The following is a 20,897-nucleotide window of genomic DNA, read 5'->3' on the forward strand; positions in this document are numbered from 1 at the left end:
TTTCATGGGAATCACTCTTGTGTATGGTGCATAAGGTGTAATACACTTTTTTTTACTCTCTGTGGGGACTTCCTTTGGGTTCACCATCTGGCAGCTGCTTGGGAATCTTCATCTGATATGCAGTCCCTGCACAGATTTAATCCCAGGGACGTATTCCAGGACTTCTTTATAACCAATTCTGTTTTACTTCTAATTTTCAATGTTTTTTGGGTGACAGGGTAAAAATTATTTTAATCTTTAAAAATAAACAAAAGGTGTGACATCATAATAAAAACTTTATTCCTTCCTTGTAATGTTAGTTTGTAATGACCTATCCTTCAATCTCTCAACGTGCCCCCCCAATTTTTTTTAAAAGAAAGGAATTGGTTATTACAATGTACTGATTAAATTATAATTAACATTCTCTACTATGGCAACTCACAATAGAAAACAAGCACTACTTGTAAGAGGCTTTTCAAATTGTTTTGTATATGTAATGACTCCTATGCTTATCTTATGTGCAATTTCTTGGCAGTTAGCCTAAAGCAGAGTTCCTTGACCTCAGCGCCATTAACATTTTTGGCGAGAGAATCCCTTGTTGAGAAGAGTGGGAGGGATGGGTGCTCTCCTGCACATTTTAGGATTTTAGCAGCATCTCTCTCCTATAGTCACTAGATGCCAATACATGGTCCCCTTCATTGTGATATTCCTAGGTAACTCCTGGGGGTACACTGTCACCCCCAGTTGAGAACTGTAACTAAATGTGGGAATGTATTTAGCTATATGTATGCTAAATACAGAAAAAGGCAATAACATAAAAAATGTATTACTTGGTATTAATCTTTTCAAATACTGTAAATTTTCAAATGAAGGAGTGATAGATTAACCTCTAAGGGACAATGAAAATTACTGCATGCATGTAATGTACAGAAGACCTTAAGACAAAGCTCCCAGCCAACTCTCTCCCTCAGACAATCTCTTACTTTTCTACCTCATTTCCATAGGTAATATCTTTTGGTTTATTAACATGAACAATATATACTGACTTCCCAATACAAAAGGTGAGGATTTAGCTATTACCTTTCTTATACAAAGAACTAATGCCACTATAATGAATATTTCCCCTATTGCCTGTCTGCCAGTTCTTCCTCAGGTGTTTATTGTTATATTATTATTTTTTGTCATTCTCTTGGGTAACCTTCTGAGGATTTCTATTTTTATTTCTTGTTTTATCAATTTATCCCCAGAGGTGTTGCTGACAGATGTTTCCCGTTCTTAAATTCTCAAGTGGTAACTGCATTATTATTATTATTATCTCTAACACAAAAATGACAACCTCATCATCTGACCACAGAGGAACGGTTCTCTTCAGATTTTTGCAATTTAAGATAATGCTACAGTGGAAATCTTAAGTAGCCACCTTCTTCCTGGAATGCAACATAGATTCCCAGGGGTAAGCAAAGTGTATAAATATGCCATCATATTGCTTTCCAGCAGGGTTATTAAAATATTTTATTTACGCACACTGAAAATAGTACATTATTTTCTGCAATTACATAAATAAAAATCCTTACTGTTAAAAACTTAATTTATTCAGCAAAATATGAGGAAGAGGGTCAAAGGGTAAAAATAACTGAAATTCCACTACTCTGAAATAGCACCATTCTTCCTTACTTCTCTCTGCGTGTATGTACACAACAACTTTACCTTAGTCAGACTGTATATTTACTGTTTTCATGTGAAAACATCCGTTTTTTCCTCTTCCTGCTGTTCGTGGCTTACAAACACACCTTCTTTACAAACACTCTCCCCTGCACCTTTACCATCTCCTCAGGTCACCAGCAGGGAAGGCAGTGTGCCTTTGAAGTGTTCCACAGCAAGTGTAGCCTGCTGTATAAGGCTAGATATTCTAAACAAAAAAATTTTTGTTTTCTTTTTTTCCATTTACTCTCTAATCCATCTGGAACTTATTTTCATATACATGATATAGGAGTTCAATTTCACATTTTCTTCCATAATGGTGAGCAACTGGGCCAACATGATTTATTAAATCAAACAACTTTTCCCTCTAAAAATCACTGTTGTTGAATGCATCTCCTCAAGCAAGGAAAACAAAATAAAAAATGAACAAATGGGACTACATTAAGCTAAAAAGCTTCTGAACAGCAAAGGACACCATCAGCAGAACAAAAAGGCATCCTACAGTATGGGAGAACATATTTGTAGACATATCCAACAAGGGGTTAACATCCAAAATATATAAACAACTCACACGCCTCAACACCCAAAAAGCAAATAACCCGGTTAAAAAGTGGGCGGAGGATATGAACAGACACTTCTCCAAAAAAGAAATTCAGATGGCCAACAGGCACGTGAAAAGATGCTCCACATCATTAATTATCAGGGAAATGCAAATTAAAACCACAGTGAGATATCAGCTCACACCAGTAAGGATGGCCAACATAGAAAGACCGGGAACAACAAATGCTGGCAAGGATGCGGAGAAAGGGGAACCCTCCTACACTGCTGGTGGGAATGTAAACTAGTTCAACCATTGTGGAAAGCAATATGGAGGTTCCTCAAAAAACTAAAAATAGAAATACCATTTGACCCGGGAATTCCACTCCTAGGAATCTACCCAAAGAAAACAACTTCTCAGATTCAAAAAGACATATACACCGCTATGTTTATCGCAGCACTATTTACAATAGCCAAGATATGGAAGCAACCTAAGTGTCCATCAGTAGATGAATGGATAAAGAAGATGTGGTACATATACACAATGGAATACTATTCAGCCATAAGAAGAAAACAAATCCTACCATTTGCAACAACATGAATGGAGCTAGAGGGCATTATGCTCAGTGCAATCAGTCAGGCAGAGAAAGACAAATCCCAAATGATTTCCCTCCTTTGTGGAGTATAACAACGAAGCAAAACTGAAGGAACAAAATATCAGCAGACTCACAGACTCCAAGAAGGGACAAGTGGTTACCAAATGGGAGGGGTGGGGAAGGAGGGAGAAGGGGATTGTGGGGTATCATGAATGGTGCATATGGTGTGTGTGGGGTCATGAGGAAGACAGTGTAGCTCAGAGAAGACAAACAGGGACTCTGTGGCATCTTACTACACTGATGGACAGTGACTGTAATAGAGTATGGGGGGGACTCGATAATAAGGGTGAATGTAATAACCACATTGTTTTTCTTGTGAAACCTTCATAAGAGTGTATATCAATGATACCGTAATAAAAAATAATAATAATAATAAAGTATTATATTCCACCCTTGTGCTTTGGGAAGAGCACAGATTCTGAAATTAATTAATTAAAAATTAAATAAAATATAAATATATGAATAAACAAATAAATAAATAACAACAGCTGCTGGTGTCATATATTAAATTCCCAAGTATACTAGGGTGTATTTTTGAGTCTCTGTTATGTTCGTTTATTCTCTTTGTCAATTTCTAGAACAATGACATGAATCTTTTTATAATAATGATTATATAGTGTATTTGTACTCTGGGAAGGTAAATCTCTCTCCAAAAGTTTCATTTTTCATTTTTTCCTAAGCTGGTTTTCAAGTATTTTTTGTTTTGGGAGGCAAAAATTCAGATATCTTTCATATAAACTTAGGATTATTTTTATTCAATTTCAAATAAAACTTTTTAATTGCGATCACATTAAATGTACATATTAATTTTGGAAGAGTTAGTATTTGCATGATCTATTGTCTTTCCCTCCAGGAATGCAGAATATCTTCTCATTTGTTAGGTCACATTTCATTTCCTTCAGTAAGGTTTTTATGGTTTTCTGCATAGAGTCTTTATTACTTTCTTGTGTAGTTTAGTTCTGCTTTATATTTTTATAACTAATGTGAATGAAATATTTTTTCTTATTTTGACTTGTGGCTGGCTATTGCTAGCATAGAGAAATGCTCTTGACTTAGATATACTTATATTTCTAGTCAGTTTGGTACATTTCCAGTATACTCATAATTTCAGAATTTCACGGTTTTTTCTAAATGTACAGTCATATCATTAAAGAGATCATTTTCTTTTCCAATAATTATAACCAATATTAATTTTCTTGTCCTTCGAATTCCTCAGGACCTTGAAAATAATGTCCAATAATGATGATAGCAGGCATTTCTTTTTCCTCATAATAATGGGAACAGCTTCTGAGTTTCCACATTTAGCATAATGCTTCCTGTTGGTTTTTATAAATATTTAAGTAAATGTCATTAATTTCTACCATACTTAGCATTTTTCTTAGGAATGATTGCTTAATTTTGTCAACATTAACTGGAATAATCAATTTTCCTTTTAAGTTGCTGAGATGATGAAGTATGTTGATATGTTTCATGGTATTAAGCCATTCTGATATTGACCCATTCCTGGAATAAAGCTATCTTGTTTAATGTGTATTAATCATTTGATACATTATTATATTGTATTTTACACTTTTATTGGTATTTATAAATGAGGTTATTTTATAATTTTCTTTTTCATTCAGATTTTGAGGCTATGGTAACTTCATAAAATGAAATTAGGAGCTTTTCCCCTTTGTGTGTGGGTTACGTTAAATACTAGAATGAACTGTTCTTTAAAGGTGGTACAAAGTTCAGCTATGAACCCATCTGATTCTAATATTTTATATAATGATAGATTTTAAAATACATTTCCAGTCTTTAATATGGTAAATAACTAAGTTTTTAGATTTTTCCTTGGTTAAAGAAAATAAATCGAGACACAAAAATAAACTCAAAACAGACCACAGATTTAAAACATAAAACACAAAACTACAAAATCTCTAAAGAAAATAGGAAAAAAACCTAGATAATCTTAGGTTTAGCAATGACTTTTTAGATACAACATGAAAAGCACTATCCACGGAAGAAAAAAACTTGACTATAATTAAAAATTTCTGCTCTGCTAAAGACACTGAGTTCTGTGCATCATTTCCACTCTTTTGGTAAGAACAAAATACATATAAATGTATAAACTGTTATACAGGAATTGTATAATTTCAGTGATTCCACATGAGTTAAGAAAAGACAAGCCACAAACTGGTAGAAAATCTTTGCAAAGCATATCCAATACAGGACTTGAATCTAAAATATACAAAGAACTCTTAAAACTCAATGATACGAAAACAAACAGCCCAATTTAAAAAAGAGCAAGAGATCTGGACAGCTCACTAAAGAAGGTATGCCCCTTTCTTTACCATACACAAGAATTCACTCAAAATGGATCAGCGATATAAATGTAACAGCTAAAACTGTAAAATTTTTGGAAGTCTAGGAGTAAGTCTGTGTGAACTCAGTCGACAAGACCTTCTTGAATATGACATAAATATGAAAGTGACCAAAAAATTTTAATAAATCAATTGGACTTCGGCAAAATTAAAAACTTTTGTACAAAAACCAAGAAAATGAAAAGATGACCCACAGAATAGGAGAAAATATTTGCAAGTTATGTATGTCTTATAAGGGTCCCATGTCCAGAATATATAAAGATTTCTTACAACTCAATAGTAAGAAAGAAAATGGAAACAGATTAAAAAATGGGCAAATAATCTGAATAGACACTCCTCCAAAGAAGATGCACAAATGGCCAGTGGCACACAGAAAGACAGTCAACATCATTAGTCATCAGGGGGATGTAAATTAGGGCCACAGTGAGATAAAACTTCATGCTCAGTAGAATGGCTGTAATTAAAATCAACATGACAGTTAATGACAAGTGTTGACAAAGATATGGAAAAACTGAAACTCCCATACACTGGTGGTAAAAATGTCAAATGGCGGCACAACTTTGGAAAATAGTTTGGCAGTTCCCCAAAATATTAACCATAGTTACCATACGACCTAATAACTCTACCAAAGGGAAATGAAAACATATGTCCACACAAAAACTTGTACACAAATGTTCAAAGCAACATTTTTCATAAAAGCCAAAAAGTGGAAAAACCTGAAGGCCCAGCAACTGAAAAATGCCTAAACAAAATGTGGCGCATCTGTACCACGGAGTATTATCTGGCTATAAAAAGTGATAAAGCAGTGGTGCACACTACAATGGGTGAGCCCTGAAAACATCACGCTAACTGAAAGTAGACACACACACACACACCCCACACATATCACATGATTCAATTTATATGAAATATCCAGAATAAGCAAATCCATACAGACAAGTAGATTAGCGGTTGCCTAGTGCTGGAGGAAGGAGAATTTGGGAGAAAATGACTGCTTAATGGGTATAGGGTTTCCTTGGGGGATAATAAAAACATTCTGTGATTGAACTGTGGTGATAGCTGCACAACCCCTGAATATACTAAAACGCACTGAATTGAATTATCTGCGAATTATATCTCAATAAAACTTCAAAAATACTGATGAGTTAGTTTTGTGCAACATTTTCACTGTTGTGGTGAGGACAAAATATATATACATGTATAAACTATTAAATATGAATTGTATAATTCAGTGATTCCACATGTTAAATGCTTTTACATTTGTACTCAAAACTAGTATTGCACTTAATCAAGATGAATGGTAAAATTCATACTAACAGAATTTTACTTTTTTACTTAGAACAATGATGAATAGCAAATAAAAAGCACTATGACAAGTTGGGGAAAAAATCAAATAAGGAAAAAAGTTCTATATTTTAGTACTTATAACAGCATTTTCCCCTGCTTTTTGAACAAAGAGCCTATATTTTCATTTTGCATAGGACCCAGAAAATTATGGAGCCAGCCAGCACTGGAACAAATTTGAAAATCACTGCATGGGACCTCCTGGAGAGTAAGTACAGAAGCAAAACCAGACTATGAATATGAACAAAACGTCCCATTTACCCTGCTAGTTTAACATTTAGACATCCCTCGAGTTAACAAAGTTACAGCAAGTGCTCTTGGTAACTCGCAGACTCTGAAACTCATTCAAAAATCACCTAGTCTCAGACGAGCTTAATCTGACATATCAAAATCAACAGAAATAATAAATCCCAACGTATTAAGTAATCATGTTTCAAACACTGTACCAGCCACTTTCCCACCATTATCTGTTAATATTCACAACTTGGGGGTAGGTATTATAAGTCCCATTTTTATAGACAAAAAAATTAAGATTCTAAGAGATTTAGAACTTGACCAATATCACACAGTCAGAAAATAGCAGAGAGAGGACTGGAACCCACACTGCCCCAAAGCCAACAGACCTTGCATGCCTGCTCAGATTTCAGCACTGCTGAGTAGTAAAAGTACAGACTCTCAATATAGTGGTTAAAATTTGGGGTTTTGAAAGAAAATCAGACTATGAATAACAACAGTTATAGGCCTCAATAATACATCTGACTTTCAAATACACATCAACTATCAAATAGATTAATCCCATAACATCACCATCTCATGAATGAACATGTTGGACAAACAACACTGCTTGCAGTCTGCCAAGCCCAGCTTTTCAACAAATTCACTCAGTTATGGAGCTCTGTGAAAAATACAGACATGGCAGACTGAGAACTAAAATAATGTTTGATGAATGACTGCTAAGGCCAAAAACCACTTTTGTTCTGCATTTTGGATTGTGGAACTAGACTCATAGAGAACAAACTGGTGGTTGTCAGAGGGGAGGGGAGCTGGGGGTGGGCAAAATATGTGAAGGGGATCAAAAGGTACAAACTTCCAATTATATAATAAATAAGTCATAGAAATGAAAGTAGAGCATCGGAAACATAGTCAACAGTATTGTAGTAACTTTGCATGGTGACAGATGGTAGTTACACTAATTGGAGTGAGAATTTCATAATGTATGTAACTGCTGAATCACTATGTTATATACCCGAAACCAATACAATATTGTATATTGTGAGGAACACACTTACTGGTCCAAACTCAGTAAATGGACACAGAGACAAAGAGAACAGAGAGCGAGACTTTAATGTCGGCCTTGCAAGATCGGGTGTCTGGCGGGCAGGCACACCCGAGGCAGTTGGCGCCAAGTAATTTATTCCCTAGCCCGCGAGTCCCTCCCCTAGTTCCTCATTGGCTAAGTACTACAGGGTTCACATTCTTTCCTGGATATCACCCAAGCCAATTATATCCATATTGGGCCTTCTTTTACATTTGTCTTAATTTCATTGTAATGTTTAAAAAACTCAAACAGGTATAGCCAGGTCCTTGCCAATTTTCCCCCACCCCAACTCTCAGCCTGAGCAGCTTCCTGGCATATTTTCCATCATGTGGCCCTTTGTTAATACCTTACTTTTAAAATGTTTAAACTTCTTGGTGGGAATAAATCACATTTAGGTTTTATGCTTTTTCTAACATATACTTCAATTAAGATAAATAAATAAATGGGAGTTGGGGATTGTACTTCAAGGAGTATGTGGAATGTTCCTGAATCCCAAGTACCCAAGAAGATCAACATGTGGAAAACTGACATTAATTAAATCCCAAAATACCTATCTAGAGGGTCGATGGCCTACACAACTGACACACTGTGAATTTTATCATGCATCCTGCCACAAAAAGAGAAGAAAAATAATTCTACTGTATTTATTCCCTTTCCAGTTTCAAGTTCCCCACACACAACTTGAAGTTTATGTAAATTTAGTTCTACAAAGCTTTTTAAAAACCAAATTTCACATTAGTACTGGGGAAATGGGTCAGCAGCAGAAAGACCAGTGAAGTGGGCGGGGAGGGCCGGGGGGTAGATTGTAACAGTGAAGCCTCTGGAGGGCAAAGCAGAGCTGCGGAAGGCAGGCCCCCCATCTGTGACGCAGCAGGCCCCCCACCTGTGAGGCAGCAAGACCCCCACCTGTGAGGCAGCAGGCCCTGACATGGAGCCACCCCGGGCAGAGCTAGGATCCCACACCCAGTGACTGGGAAAGGCCATCCAGAGCTTCTCCCACACACATTCTGTGCCAGTGGGATGACAGTGAGAAGCTAAGGCCCAGCAGTCAACAACTCTGAGCCAAAAACCAGAAATACATCTGGATGGAGCAATAGACATAGGAAATACTTCTCATAATGTGTATTATTCAAAACAATCCAAGATGCCTTTACAAGGATCTCACTAAAATTCTAGAAAAGGGAATTGTGAAAAGATTCTAGCACACAACAGGTAACATATTGACAGTGTAAAGTTAGAATTTATTGTTTTCATTAGATGTCCCTTCTGCATTGTTTTATTTTAGGCATTAAAACATTTACAAGGGCTTTCAAAGGTAAATTCTTAACTTTATTCCCTCAGGTGTTTTTTCCTAAAATGCCTTAAATTCCTTGAATTTTCTATTCCCCAAGGTTTTCAGGAAATTACCTATACTACTATATTTGTATATGTTGTATATACCTCACAAAGCCCTATCATCATCATGAGTATCTAGAAACATCTACCTCAAATGCTGTGGAGAATAAAGCGAAAGTGTGCGGCTCTCCGAGACGCCGTATTCACCCTGCTGCTGGGCATCAGCTTGGGAACAAAAGGAAGGCCCACACTGGACATCATGCTAATGGACAGGGCACCCTTTGGATGCCTGCATCGCCCAGGAAATATACTTCCAACTGTCATTTAAGAAGGAAAGACGAGAAAGAAAGGAAAAACCATCTCGAGAGTAATTAGGAATGCCTCAGTCTCCTCTACCCTTGTGCAGAACAAGGGAGAAGAGAGGTGCACTCACCCAGACAGACAGCAGTGAGGGCCAAAGCCCCCGGCTGTGACCAATCACCACACCAACCGAAACAAAAACATTTATTATCTTCTGGTTCTGGAGGTCACAAACCCAACAGGGGTATCGATGGGCTGAAACCAAGGTGTCAACAGGGCTGCTTCCCTCTGGAGACTCTACGGGAGAACCCATTTCCTTGCCTGTCGCCACGCTGCACCCCTTGGCTCGTGGCCCCTTCCTGCACCCTCACAGGGTATCACCAACCTCTGCCTGTCGTCACATTCCCTCTCTCTGGCCCTCCTACCTCCCTCTAATAAGCACCCCCATGATCACACTATACTAACCCACACAAACCAGGCTCATCCCCCTAACCACATCTGCAAAATTCCTTCTGCCACGTAAGGTGACATATTCACAGGATCCGGGGATTACTGCAGGAGCACCTCTATGGGCTACCGTACCACCTAACAGGGCAGTTGATTTAACCCAGTTTAACAGAATGAAATACAAAGAATCCTCTCTATCTCTATCCCACTCTTTTTGCTCACCTGTTATAAAACCAAGTTAGAATGTACCAGCCATTTGAATTGTGATTAGAGAAAGGATTAAAGATGGCGGCATGAGAGGTGAGACAGAAGCTTCCTCCTAAAACCGCATATAATACGAAAATATAATTAATACAACTAACGCTGAGAGAGCAACATGAAAGAGGACTGCGCCAGGCTGCACACACCTGGAGAAAAGAGCAGACCTCACGGAACAGGGTAACGCACCAGAGCTGTGGCCCGGCGGGACCCAAGCCCCTCCCCCACCCCAGCTCACCCGCTGGAGGAAGACAAACGGAGCAGTGAGGGAGGGGAAGGCTTGGGACTGATGAACACCTAGCTCCGGGGATCTGCGCTGGGAGCACAAACCTACATTTCATGGTGCTTTCATTGGACTGGCATGACTACCGGGTTGGAAAGTTAATACAGGCAGAGATCCTGGGGAGACTGGGATTCCAGCTGCTTGTGGAAAGCAGGGATTCATATCTGGCTGCTCTGGGACAAAACCTTATACCTGTGTGCCTGGCCCACTGGCTCAGGCAGTGGAGACAGGCACAGGAGCCAGGAGGCGGGGAACAGCTCTTTCCTACCCCCAGTACCGCTCCCCTGCGACCCCCGACATTGCTTCAGGGGCTCAGCAGCTCCAGAATAGAGCTTCTGGACACTAGAGGGCGCCACATACAAACACGAAACGCCAAAGGAACCTTGTCCAGAGCAAAATCATTAATACAACTCCTGAGAAAGATTTAAATGACATGGACCTCGTGACTCTTCCTGAAAGGGAGTTCAAAATAAAAATCATTAACATACTAATGGAGGTACAGAAAGACATCCAAGAACTCAGGAATGAATTCAGGCCAGAGATCCAATCATTAAAGAACATGATGGAGGGTATTAAAAGCGGGTTGCATACAGTGGAGGAGACAATAAATGAAATAGAAACTAGAGAAGAGGAATACAAAGAAGCTGAGGCACAGAGAGAAAAAAGGGTCTCTAAGAATCAAAGAATATTGAGAGAACTGTATGACCAATCCAAACAGAACAATATTCGCATTATAGGGATACCAGAAGAAGAAGAGAGAAAGGGATGGAAAGTGTCTTTGAGGAGGTAGTTGCTGAAAACTTCCCCAATCTGGGGAAGGAGATAGTCTCGCAGGTCATGGAGATCCACAGATCCCCCTACACAAGGGACCCAAGGAAGACAACACCAAGACACATAGTAATTAAAATGGCAAAGATCAAGGATAAGGACAGACTATTAAAAGCAGCCAGAGAGAGAAATAAGATCACATACAAAGGAAAGCCCATCAGGCTAACATCAGACTTCTCAGCAGAAACCTTACAGGCCAGAAGGGAGTGGCATGATGTATTTAATGCCATGAAGCAGAAGGGCCTGGAACCAAGATTACTTTATCTGGCAAGATTATCATTTAGATTAAACAACTGCCAGATAAGCAAAAGCTGAGAGAATTTACCTCCCACAAACCATCTCTACAGTCCATTTTGGAGGAACTGCTATAGATGGAAGTGTTCCTAAGGTTTAATAGCTCTCACCAGAGGTAATAAAACCATAGTAAAAGAAGTAGAACAGCTAATTACTAAGCAAGTGCAAAATTAAATCAACTATCCCCAGAGTAAATCAAGGGATAGACAAACAGTACAGAATATGATATCTAATATATAAAGAATGGAGGAGGAAGAAAAAGGAGGAGAAAAAGAAAAGAACCTTTAGATTGTGTTTGTAATAGCATATTAAGTGAGGTAAATTAGACTCTTAGATAGTAAGGAAGTTAAACTTGAACCTTTGGTAACCACTAATCTAAAGTCTGCAATTGCAATAAGTACATACCTATCAATAATCACCCTAAATGTAAATGGTATGAATGAACCAATCAAAAGACATAGAGTCACTGAATGGATTAAAAAAAAACAAGACCCATCTATATGCTGCCTACAAGAGACTCACTTTAAACCCAAAGACATACATAGACTAAAAGTGAAGGGATGGAAAAAGGTATTTCATGCAACTAATAGAGAGAAAAAAGCAGGAGTTGCAGTACTTATATCAGACAAAATAGACTTTAAAACAAAGAAAGTCACAAGAGACAAAGAAGGACATTACATGATGATAAAGGGGTCAATCCAACAAGAAGATATAACCATTATAAATATCTACGTTCCCAACACAAGAGCACCTACATATGCGAAACAAATACTAACCAAATTAAAAGGGGAAATAGAATGCAATGCATTCATTCTAGGGGAATTCAACACTCCACTGACTCTGAAAGACAGATCAACCAGACAGAAAATAAGTAAGGACACAGAGGCACTGAACAACACATTAGAACAGATGGACCTAAAAGACATCTACAGAACTCTACACCCAAACGCAGCAGGATACACATTCTTGTCAAGTACAAGTGTAAAACTTTCAAGAATATTCTAGACCACAAAAAGAGCCTCAGTAAATTCAAAAAGATTGAAATTGTACCAACCAGTTTCTCAGACCACAAAGGTATGAAACTAGAAATAAATTACGGAAAGAAAATGAAAAACCCCACAAATACATAGAGGCTTCACACCACGCTCCTAAATAACCAATGGATCAATGACCAAATAAAAACAAGAGATCAAGCAATATATGGAGACAGATGACAACAACAATTCAACACCACAAAATCTGTGGGACGCAGCCAAGGCTGTGCTAAGAGGAAAGTATATTGCAATACAGGCCTACCTCAGGGAAGAAGAACAATCCCATGTAAGCAGTCTAAACTCACAATTAATGAAACTAGAAAAAGAAGAACAAATGAGACACAAAGTCAGTAGAAGGAGGGACATAATAAAGATTAGAGCATAAATAAAATCGAGAAGAATAAAACAATAGAAAGAACCAATGAAAGCAAGAGCTGGTTCTTCGAGAAAATAAACAAAATAGATAAACCCCTAGCCAGACTTATCAAGAAAAAAAGAGAGTCTACACACATAAACAGAATCAGAAATGAGAAAGGGAAAATCACTACAGACACCACAGAAATACAAAGAATTATGAGAGAATACTAGGAAAATTATATGCTAACAAATTGGATAACCTAGAAGAAATGGACAACTTTCTAGAAAATTACAACCTTCCAAGGCTGACCAAGGAAGAAAGAGAAAATCTGAACAGACCAATTACCAGCAATGAAATTGAACTGGTAATCAAAAAACTACCTAAGAACAAAACACCTGGACCAGATGGCTTCACCACTGAATTTTATCAAACATTTAGTGAAGACCTAGCACCCATCCTCCTTAAAGTTTTCCAAAGAGTAGAAGAAGAGGGAATACTTCCAAACTTTTTCTGTGTGGCCAGCATCACTCTAACACCAAAACCAGGCAGACACCATAAAAAAAGAAAATTACAGACCAATATCCCTGATGCACATAGATGCAAAAATACTCAAAATATTAGCAAACTGAATTCAAGAATACATCAAAAAGATCATCCATCACTATCAAGTGGGATTTATTCCAGGGATGTAAGGATGGTACAACATTCAAAAATCCATCAACATCATCTACCACATCAACAAAAAGAAGGACAAAAACCACATGATCATCTATCTCCACAGATGCTGAAAAAGCATTTGACAAGTTCAACACCCATTCATGACAAAAACTCTCAACAAAATGGGTATAGAGGGCAAGTACCTCAACATAATAAAGGCCATATATGACAAACCCACAGCCAACATCATACTGAACAGCGAGAAGCTGCCAGCTTTTCCTTTAAAATCGGGAACAAGACAAGGATGCCCACATTCCCCACTTCTATTCAACATAGTTCTGGAGGTCCTAGCCACGGCAATCAGACAACACAAAGAAATAAAAGGCATCCAGATTGTCAAGGAAGAAGTCAAACTGTCCCTGTTTGCAGATGACATGATATTGTACATAAAAAACCCTAAAGAATCCACCCCTAAACTACTAGATCTAATATCTGAATTCAGTAAAGTTGCAGGATACAAAGTTAATACACAGAAATCTGTGGCATTCCTATACACTAACAAAGAACTAGCAGAAAGAGAAATCAGGAAAACAATTCCATTCACAATTGCATCAAAAAGAATAAAATATCTAGGAATAAACCTAACCAAGGAAGTGAAATACCTATAACCTGAAAACTACAAGACACTCTTAAGAGAAATTAAAGAAGATACCAATAAATGGAAACACATTCCGTGCTCATGGACAGGAAGAATTAATATTGTCAAAATCGCCATCCTGCCTAAAGCAATCTATAGATTCAATGCAATTCCTATCAAAATACCAACAGCATTCTTCAATGAACTAGAGAAAATGATTCTAAAATTCATATGGAACCACAAAAGACCTCGAATAGCCAAAGCAATTCTGAGAAGGAAGAATAAAGCTGGAGGCATTACACTCTCCAACTTCAAGCTCTACTACAAAGTCTATATACAAAGTATATACAAGTAAGTAGTATATACTTACTACTATAAAAAGACTTGTATACAAGTCTGGTACTGGCACAAGAACAGACCCATAGACCAATGAAACAGACTAGAGAGCCATGATATAAACCCAACCATATATGGCCAATTAATATACAATAAAGGAGGAATGGATATACAATGGGGAAATGACAGCCTCTTCAACAGCTGGTGTTGGCAAAACTGCACAGCTACATGCAAGAGAATGAAACTGGATTATTGTTTAACCCCATACACAAAAGTAAACTCAAAATGGATTAAAGACTTGAATGTAGGTCATGAAACGATAAAACTCTTAGAAGACAACACAGGCAAACATTTCCTGAATATAAGCATGAGCAACTTCTTCCTGAACACATCTCCTTGATAAAGGGAAACAAAAGCAAAAATGAACTCATGGGACTATATCAAACTAAAAAGTTTCTATACAGCAAAGGACACCATCAACAGAACAAAAAGAAATCCTACAGTATGGGAGAATATATTTGTAAATGACATATCTGACAAGGGGTTAACATCCAAAATGTATAAAGAACTTACATGCCTCAACACCCAAAAAAGCAAATAACCCGATTAACAAATGGGCAGAGGATATGAAGAGACAATTCTCCAAAGAAGAAATTCAGATGACCAACAGATATATGAAAAGACGCTCCATATCACTAATCATCAGGGAAATGCAAATTAAAACCACAATGAGGTATCACCTCACACCAGTAAGGATGGCCAGCATCAAGAAGACTAAGAACAACAAATGCTGGCGAAGATGCGGAGAAAGGGGAACCCTCCTACACTGCTGGTGGGAATGTAAACTAGTTCAACCATTGTGGAAAGCATTATGGAGGTTCCTCAAAAAACTAAAAATAGAAATACCATTTGACCCTCGAATTCCACTCCTTGGAATTTACCCAAAGAATACAACTTCTCAGATTTAAAAAGACATATGCACCCCTATGTTTATCACAGCACTATTTACAATAGCCAAGATATGGAAGCAACCTAAGTGTCCGTCAGTAGATGAATGGATAAAGAAGATGTGGTACATATACACAATGGAATACTATACGGCAGTAAGAAAGAAACAGATTCTACCATTTGCAATCACATTGATGGAGCTGAAGGACATTATGCTAGGTGAAATAAGCCAGGTGGAGAAAGACAAATGCCAAATGATTTCCCTCATTTGTGGAGTATAACAATGAAGGAAAACTGAAGGAAGAAAATAGCAGCAGACTCAAAGACTCCAAGAAGGAACTAGTGGTTACCAAAGAGGAGGGGTGGGGGGGGGCGGGTGGGGAGGGAGGGAGGGAGAAGGGGATTGAGGGGTATTATGTTTAGTTCACACAGTGTGGGGATCACGGGAAGAACAGTGTGGCACACAGAAGGCACATAGTGGATCTGTGGCATCTTACTACACTGATGGACAGTGACTGCATTGGGGTATGGGGGGGACTTGATAATATGGGTAAATGTAGTAACCACATTGTTTTTCATGTGAAACCTTCATAAGAGTGTATATCAATCATACCTTAATAAAAATAAGTGAAAAAAAGAAAAATCCAAAGGTCATGAATAGTCACATTTAAATAAATATAATTTATTATTAAAAAAAAAAAAAAAGAATGTACCAACCATTCTACTGTAAGACTTTATAACCACAATGAGAGAGAGAGAAAAGCAGCTGAGACATCTGGGAGCTGGCCGGCTACTATCAGCTAGGCCTTGGTGTTACTGCACACTGGCTGGCAGCATTCTCACCCAGGTCTTAATGATGCTCCCATTGAAGAGAAACAACTTCAGAGAACGTCGGAGAAACTCCCTGTGGCCACAGTAGATAAAGAATAAAGACCACTCTGTGATCATCCCTGAACAAAGGCAAAAACATGAACACTGTCCAAACCACAGCATGGTCAAACGTCTCCCTACCCAAGCCAACAGGAGTGACTTGCTTCTTTACCGGTTACTGTTTTAGCTCACTCGGTCTTCTTTCCTTTAGATAAAAGTAAGATGGTCAATCACAGAATTATCTTTTTCCTAACAACATTCAATACAGATCAAAGCCCCACTTCCTTAAACTCTTTCCAAACCTAACACAAGCTCAAACCTATTTTTAAAAGTTCATTTCTAATACTCTTTTACTAAGACACCCCACAGTTCCCCATGGTATACATTTTCTCTCCCTGCAACATACAATAAACCCAAATCGTCCAACTACAGGTGTGTTCCTGGTGTCTTTGCTGGACAGCAATGACAAAGGTCAGAAAAGACTAAGGAGAACCAGACAACTGAATTCTAACTTCATATACAAGACTCCTAATTGGCTCCCACCTTCTGCCCAAACCCTGTTCTCAAGAGGGAAAAGCTAAAGTTTTTATCTCCAGGAGTGAGCCACAGAGGTGAGGGCAAAACTCTGGTAGGAAAAGGCAGGTACACTCACCGGGGGAAGTAGCAGTTACAGCGTGAGTCCTGGCCCCCTGTATTTCCCCACTCCTATTTGGGTAAAAGGGAGCCACACAAGTGAGGGAAGGGCCCTAAAATCCCTACTTTTCGTGAAAGTCCTATTCAACTCCAGAACTGTCCCAAAAATATACAGCCAAACGAGGGAGCTTAAACGATAGCCAGGATAAGAATTTAGATTGTGCAGCCAGACCCCAAAACTCCCTGCCAGCAGCTTCTCAGGCTGTTTCTCAATCTGGATTCAGGATTACACAGGGGTGTTGGAAATGCTTCAAGCTGTATGCTTATATTTTTCACTTCTCTGTTTATCTTAGCTTCACTAAAAATATAAAACTAAATATGTTGTATCAAATTCCACTGTGTGTGTGTGTATATATGTTAAGACTTTTTTCTCCTCAAATTAGGCAACTGTATAAACCAGAATTTGTCACCTCAAACCGAGACTGTGTCTGAATTTGTGAAAAGTTAGAAAAGGGAAGGGGGTAAATACAAATACATAAAATTGACATACACAGCTGTAAAGTGTTCTCGTGCATCATTAGAAGGTAAAAATAAGGTGGATTCCCAAGGCCAAGCCTGCTTCCCAACCCCTTCCAGCAGCACAGGAAACAGGGAACCCAAAAGATGACATCCAGCCGACTCTGCCTCCAGAGCACGGGGGATTTTGCTCGAGCCCCTCAATCCTGTAAATCGCCGGTCTTCCCACCCAAAGCGGACCAGAGGGCGGGAGGTGCACGGGGAGCGCAGCAGGAGGTGCTCACGTGGACGACGGCCCTGACTGGGCCGGCGGACGCCCGCTCCGCCGCAGGGACGGAACCCCGCACGCGGAGGCCGAGACCCCGCCCGGCCCTTCAGCGCCCACGAGGGCCTCACGCGCCCGCCGACGCCCGCACACCTGTAGCGCGCCCGGCCAGGGAGCCCGCGCCGGCCCGGGGCCTCCACCGCCCAGGGGGCGGATCCGCCAACTCGGTCTGGGAAGGGCGCGCGGGTGTCACCGCAGCACCCTCCGTGGGGAGGACAGGTGGCCGAGCGGGCCGTGCGCAGGGCTACAAAAGCTCGGGTGCCCAGGGCGCAGGACGGGTGCGCGCAGGGCCGGGGGCGGAGCGCGGGGGCGGGGTAGAGGGCAAAGCCCAGGCCGCCGCAGGGACCGGGGATGGGGGGCGAGGATTGTTAAGGGACCGGTGGGAGGGGGCAGGGATGGAGGGGGGCGGCCGTCGTGAGGGAGGGGCAGGGACGGATGGGGTCGTGGGGGAGGCGGTCGTGGGGGGGCAGGGATGCAGGGGGTCGTGGGGGAGGGGGCAGGGACGGATGGGGTCGTGGGGGAGGCGGTCGTGGGGGGGCAGGGATGCAGGGGGTCGTGGGGGAGGGGGCAGGGATGGAGGGGGTCGTGGCGGAGAGGAGGGGCCCGGAGGCGCGCCGGGAGGACGCCGCCAGGAGCGGCGGGGCGCGGGCGCTCACCGTGGACTCCCGCACTTGGCTCTGGAAGTGCTGCTCCCGCGCCGACACTTCGTCCTGCCCTTCCATCCTCCGTCATGCCCGCCGCCGCGCGCCCCGCTGCACCATCGCCCGCCGCCTGGGCGGGAGCGGCCCCAGCGGCTGCGGCAAGGACCACGACCGCGAGCCCCGCCGCCGCCTCAGCAGCAGTCGCCTCAGGCTGTGCCGCTCGGGCTGCGGAGAGCAGGCGCGGAGGGGGGGGCGGGGTCTGACGTCGGAGGAAGGCGACGTGCGTCAGAGGAACGCGCCGCGCTGGGGGCCCGAGGCGCGGCGGGACGGGGCGGGGACTGGGCGGGGCGGGGCCGGCGGGGGGCGGGGCCCCTCCCGGTGGGGGGTGGGGGCGGGGGCGTGGCCCCCTCCCAAGAGGGTGAAATCCGGAGACGCGCTGCAAGCCCAGGATCGCGCTCCTTATTCCCGCAGGGGCTATAAGGCGACTCCAGTCAGAGTCCTAACCCTGCACTCAGCAACCCAGCACCCGCGCCAGTAGCTGGTACCCAGCACCTGGCACCCAGCACTCAGCCGTTGGGACCCAGCACCTGGCATTCAGCACTGGGCACCCAGTATGTAGCACCCAGCACTTGGCACTCAGCTCAGCCTGCTGAGTACGTGGCAAAGTCAAGCAGGTCTGCCACGGAAACTTGCTCTGCCAAATTTGGTGAAAGGTCAGAAATCAGTTGTTTCAGGACATGCTTTGGATAGAAACCCCAGAAGCCTGGCTTCTCTGGGTCTGATAAGGAGCTTGAGCGGCCAGAGGTCTTGCACTTCCCCACCTGGAAAAGTAGATAGCTTTGAATGTAAGGAAGGCCCTTGCCAAATCCATAAAGTAGCTCTGTTTCTAGGGTCTGTTTTAGGACCCTCGGGCGACCCTCATAAGCACGATTATTTAAGGGACCGCCACACGTGCCAGACACAGAAATTTTCCTCCATTCTGCATTAAGTACCTATTTTGGGGTTTTGCTATAAAATTCAGTCTGAAGGAACATTTATCATTTTACTTTCGGGTTTATTTGGCTCTAAGGACATCATTTAAATTGCTATTGGCTGTGCTCTTCTGGCATCTCTGAGAATTTTTTTTTAATTTTGGTATCATTAATCTATAAATACATTAATCTATAATCTATGTTTACCAGGCTCCCCCCCCTCACCAAGTCCCACACACACACCCCACTACAGTCACTGTCCATCAGTGCAGCAAGATGCTGTATAATCACCACCTGTCTTCTCTGTGTTGCACAGCCCTCCCCTTATCCCCCAGGCCCCCCGGCCTCAACACTGTACATGCTAATCATAATGCCCCCTTTCTTTCTCCCCGCCCTTATACCCCCCTTCCCACCCATCCTGCCCAGTCCCTTTCCCTTTGGTAACTGTTAGTCCATTCTTGGCTTCTGTGATTCTGCTGCTGTTTTGTTCCTTCAGTTTTTCTTTGTTCTTATACTCCATCTCTGAGAATTCTTAGGAAGCAAGAAATTCTACAAATTGCTTTCAAATGACTTTTATGATATGTATTCAGATTTTGCAGTATCTTTCTGCGATTTTTAGTTAAAAAAATTTTTCCCAACTCAAACCTTTTTTTATGGCACCAAAAAAAAAAAAGCTTGTAGACCCAAAATACTGTGCCTACAATGCAATTTGCTGGACAGCGTTGGCAGGGGGGGCACTCAGAGACATGAGTCTTGTTCTGAGGGAGTGTCCCAGCTGCCATAGGCTGATGAGGAAATGGGAATAACTTCCAACAGTTTAACTTCAATTTTCACATAGTTTTTTTTTCATGTCTCAGAGCCCTAAAGAGACAGGGAAAGACAAAGAAGTACCCGAGTCTTCTCTGGTCACCCAGGTTCTGTAAGCTGAGTTAAATACCTGCCTGAAAGAGCTTGATAATTTCTGAGCTAATCCAAATTAGAGGATAAGCAGGTCAGATTTTAAGATGTATGCCTTTTAGATATATATCCCAGAAAGTGGATGCCTGCAGCAGATCAGACTTCCAAGCCAACACTCCAACCACCCAGACCTTTCTGTTCTCTTTTATGCTGTGGGCTGTAGATGTTCACCCACCTTCTATTGTAGCTGCTTCCCCATCTTTGATACTTAACAACTCTTAGGCCAGGGTGGAGACTTCAAAAATGGCCACTAGGTCCCTTTTGCCTCCTGCCATCAAAAAGTAGAGTGTGTTTTCCCCCCTTAAACCAGGGTCTGGGCACGTGACTTGCTTTGGCAAAAGGGACATTAGAAAATACAAAGCTTTTGAAAA

The 20,897-nt window shown here is 41.1% G+C and overlaps 1 protein-coding gene across 2 annotated transcripts in view; it reads right to left on the bottom strand.

The window, feature by feature from the left end:
- LMBR1 (limb development membrane protein 1) overlaps nucleotides 1-18,847 on the bottom strand; it is a 139,024-nt gene extending 120,177 nt beyond the window's left edge. Inside the window, exon 1 of one of the 2 annotated variants that reach the window (XM_036899475.2) lies at nucleotides 18,614-18,846. In XM_036899475.2, the coding sequence (XP_036755370.1) occupies nucleotides 18,614-18,679 (66 nt within the window). In that variant the 5' untranslated portion in view covers nucleotides 18,680-18,846. Of the gene's footprint in view, nucleotides 1-18,613 lie in introns of both variants that reach the window. The other variant, XM_057504942.1, reaches the window with a different exon arrangement.
- Between the last annotated feature and the right edge of the window lie 2,050 nt (nucleotides 18,848-20,897).

The sequence above is a fragment of the Manis pentadactyla genome, chromosome 7, assembly GCF_030020395.1.
Source record: "Manis pentadactyla isolate mManPen7 chromosome 7, mManPen7.hap1, whole genome shotgun sequence".
In the NCBI taxonomy this organism is placed as follows: Eukaryota; Metazoa; Chordata; class Mammalia; order Pholidota; family Manidae; genus Manis; species Manis pentadactyla.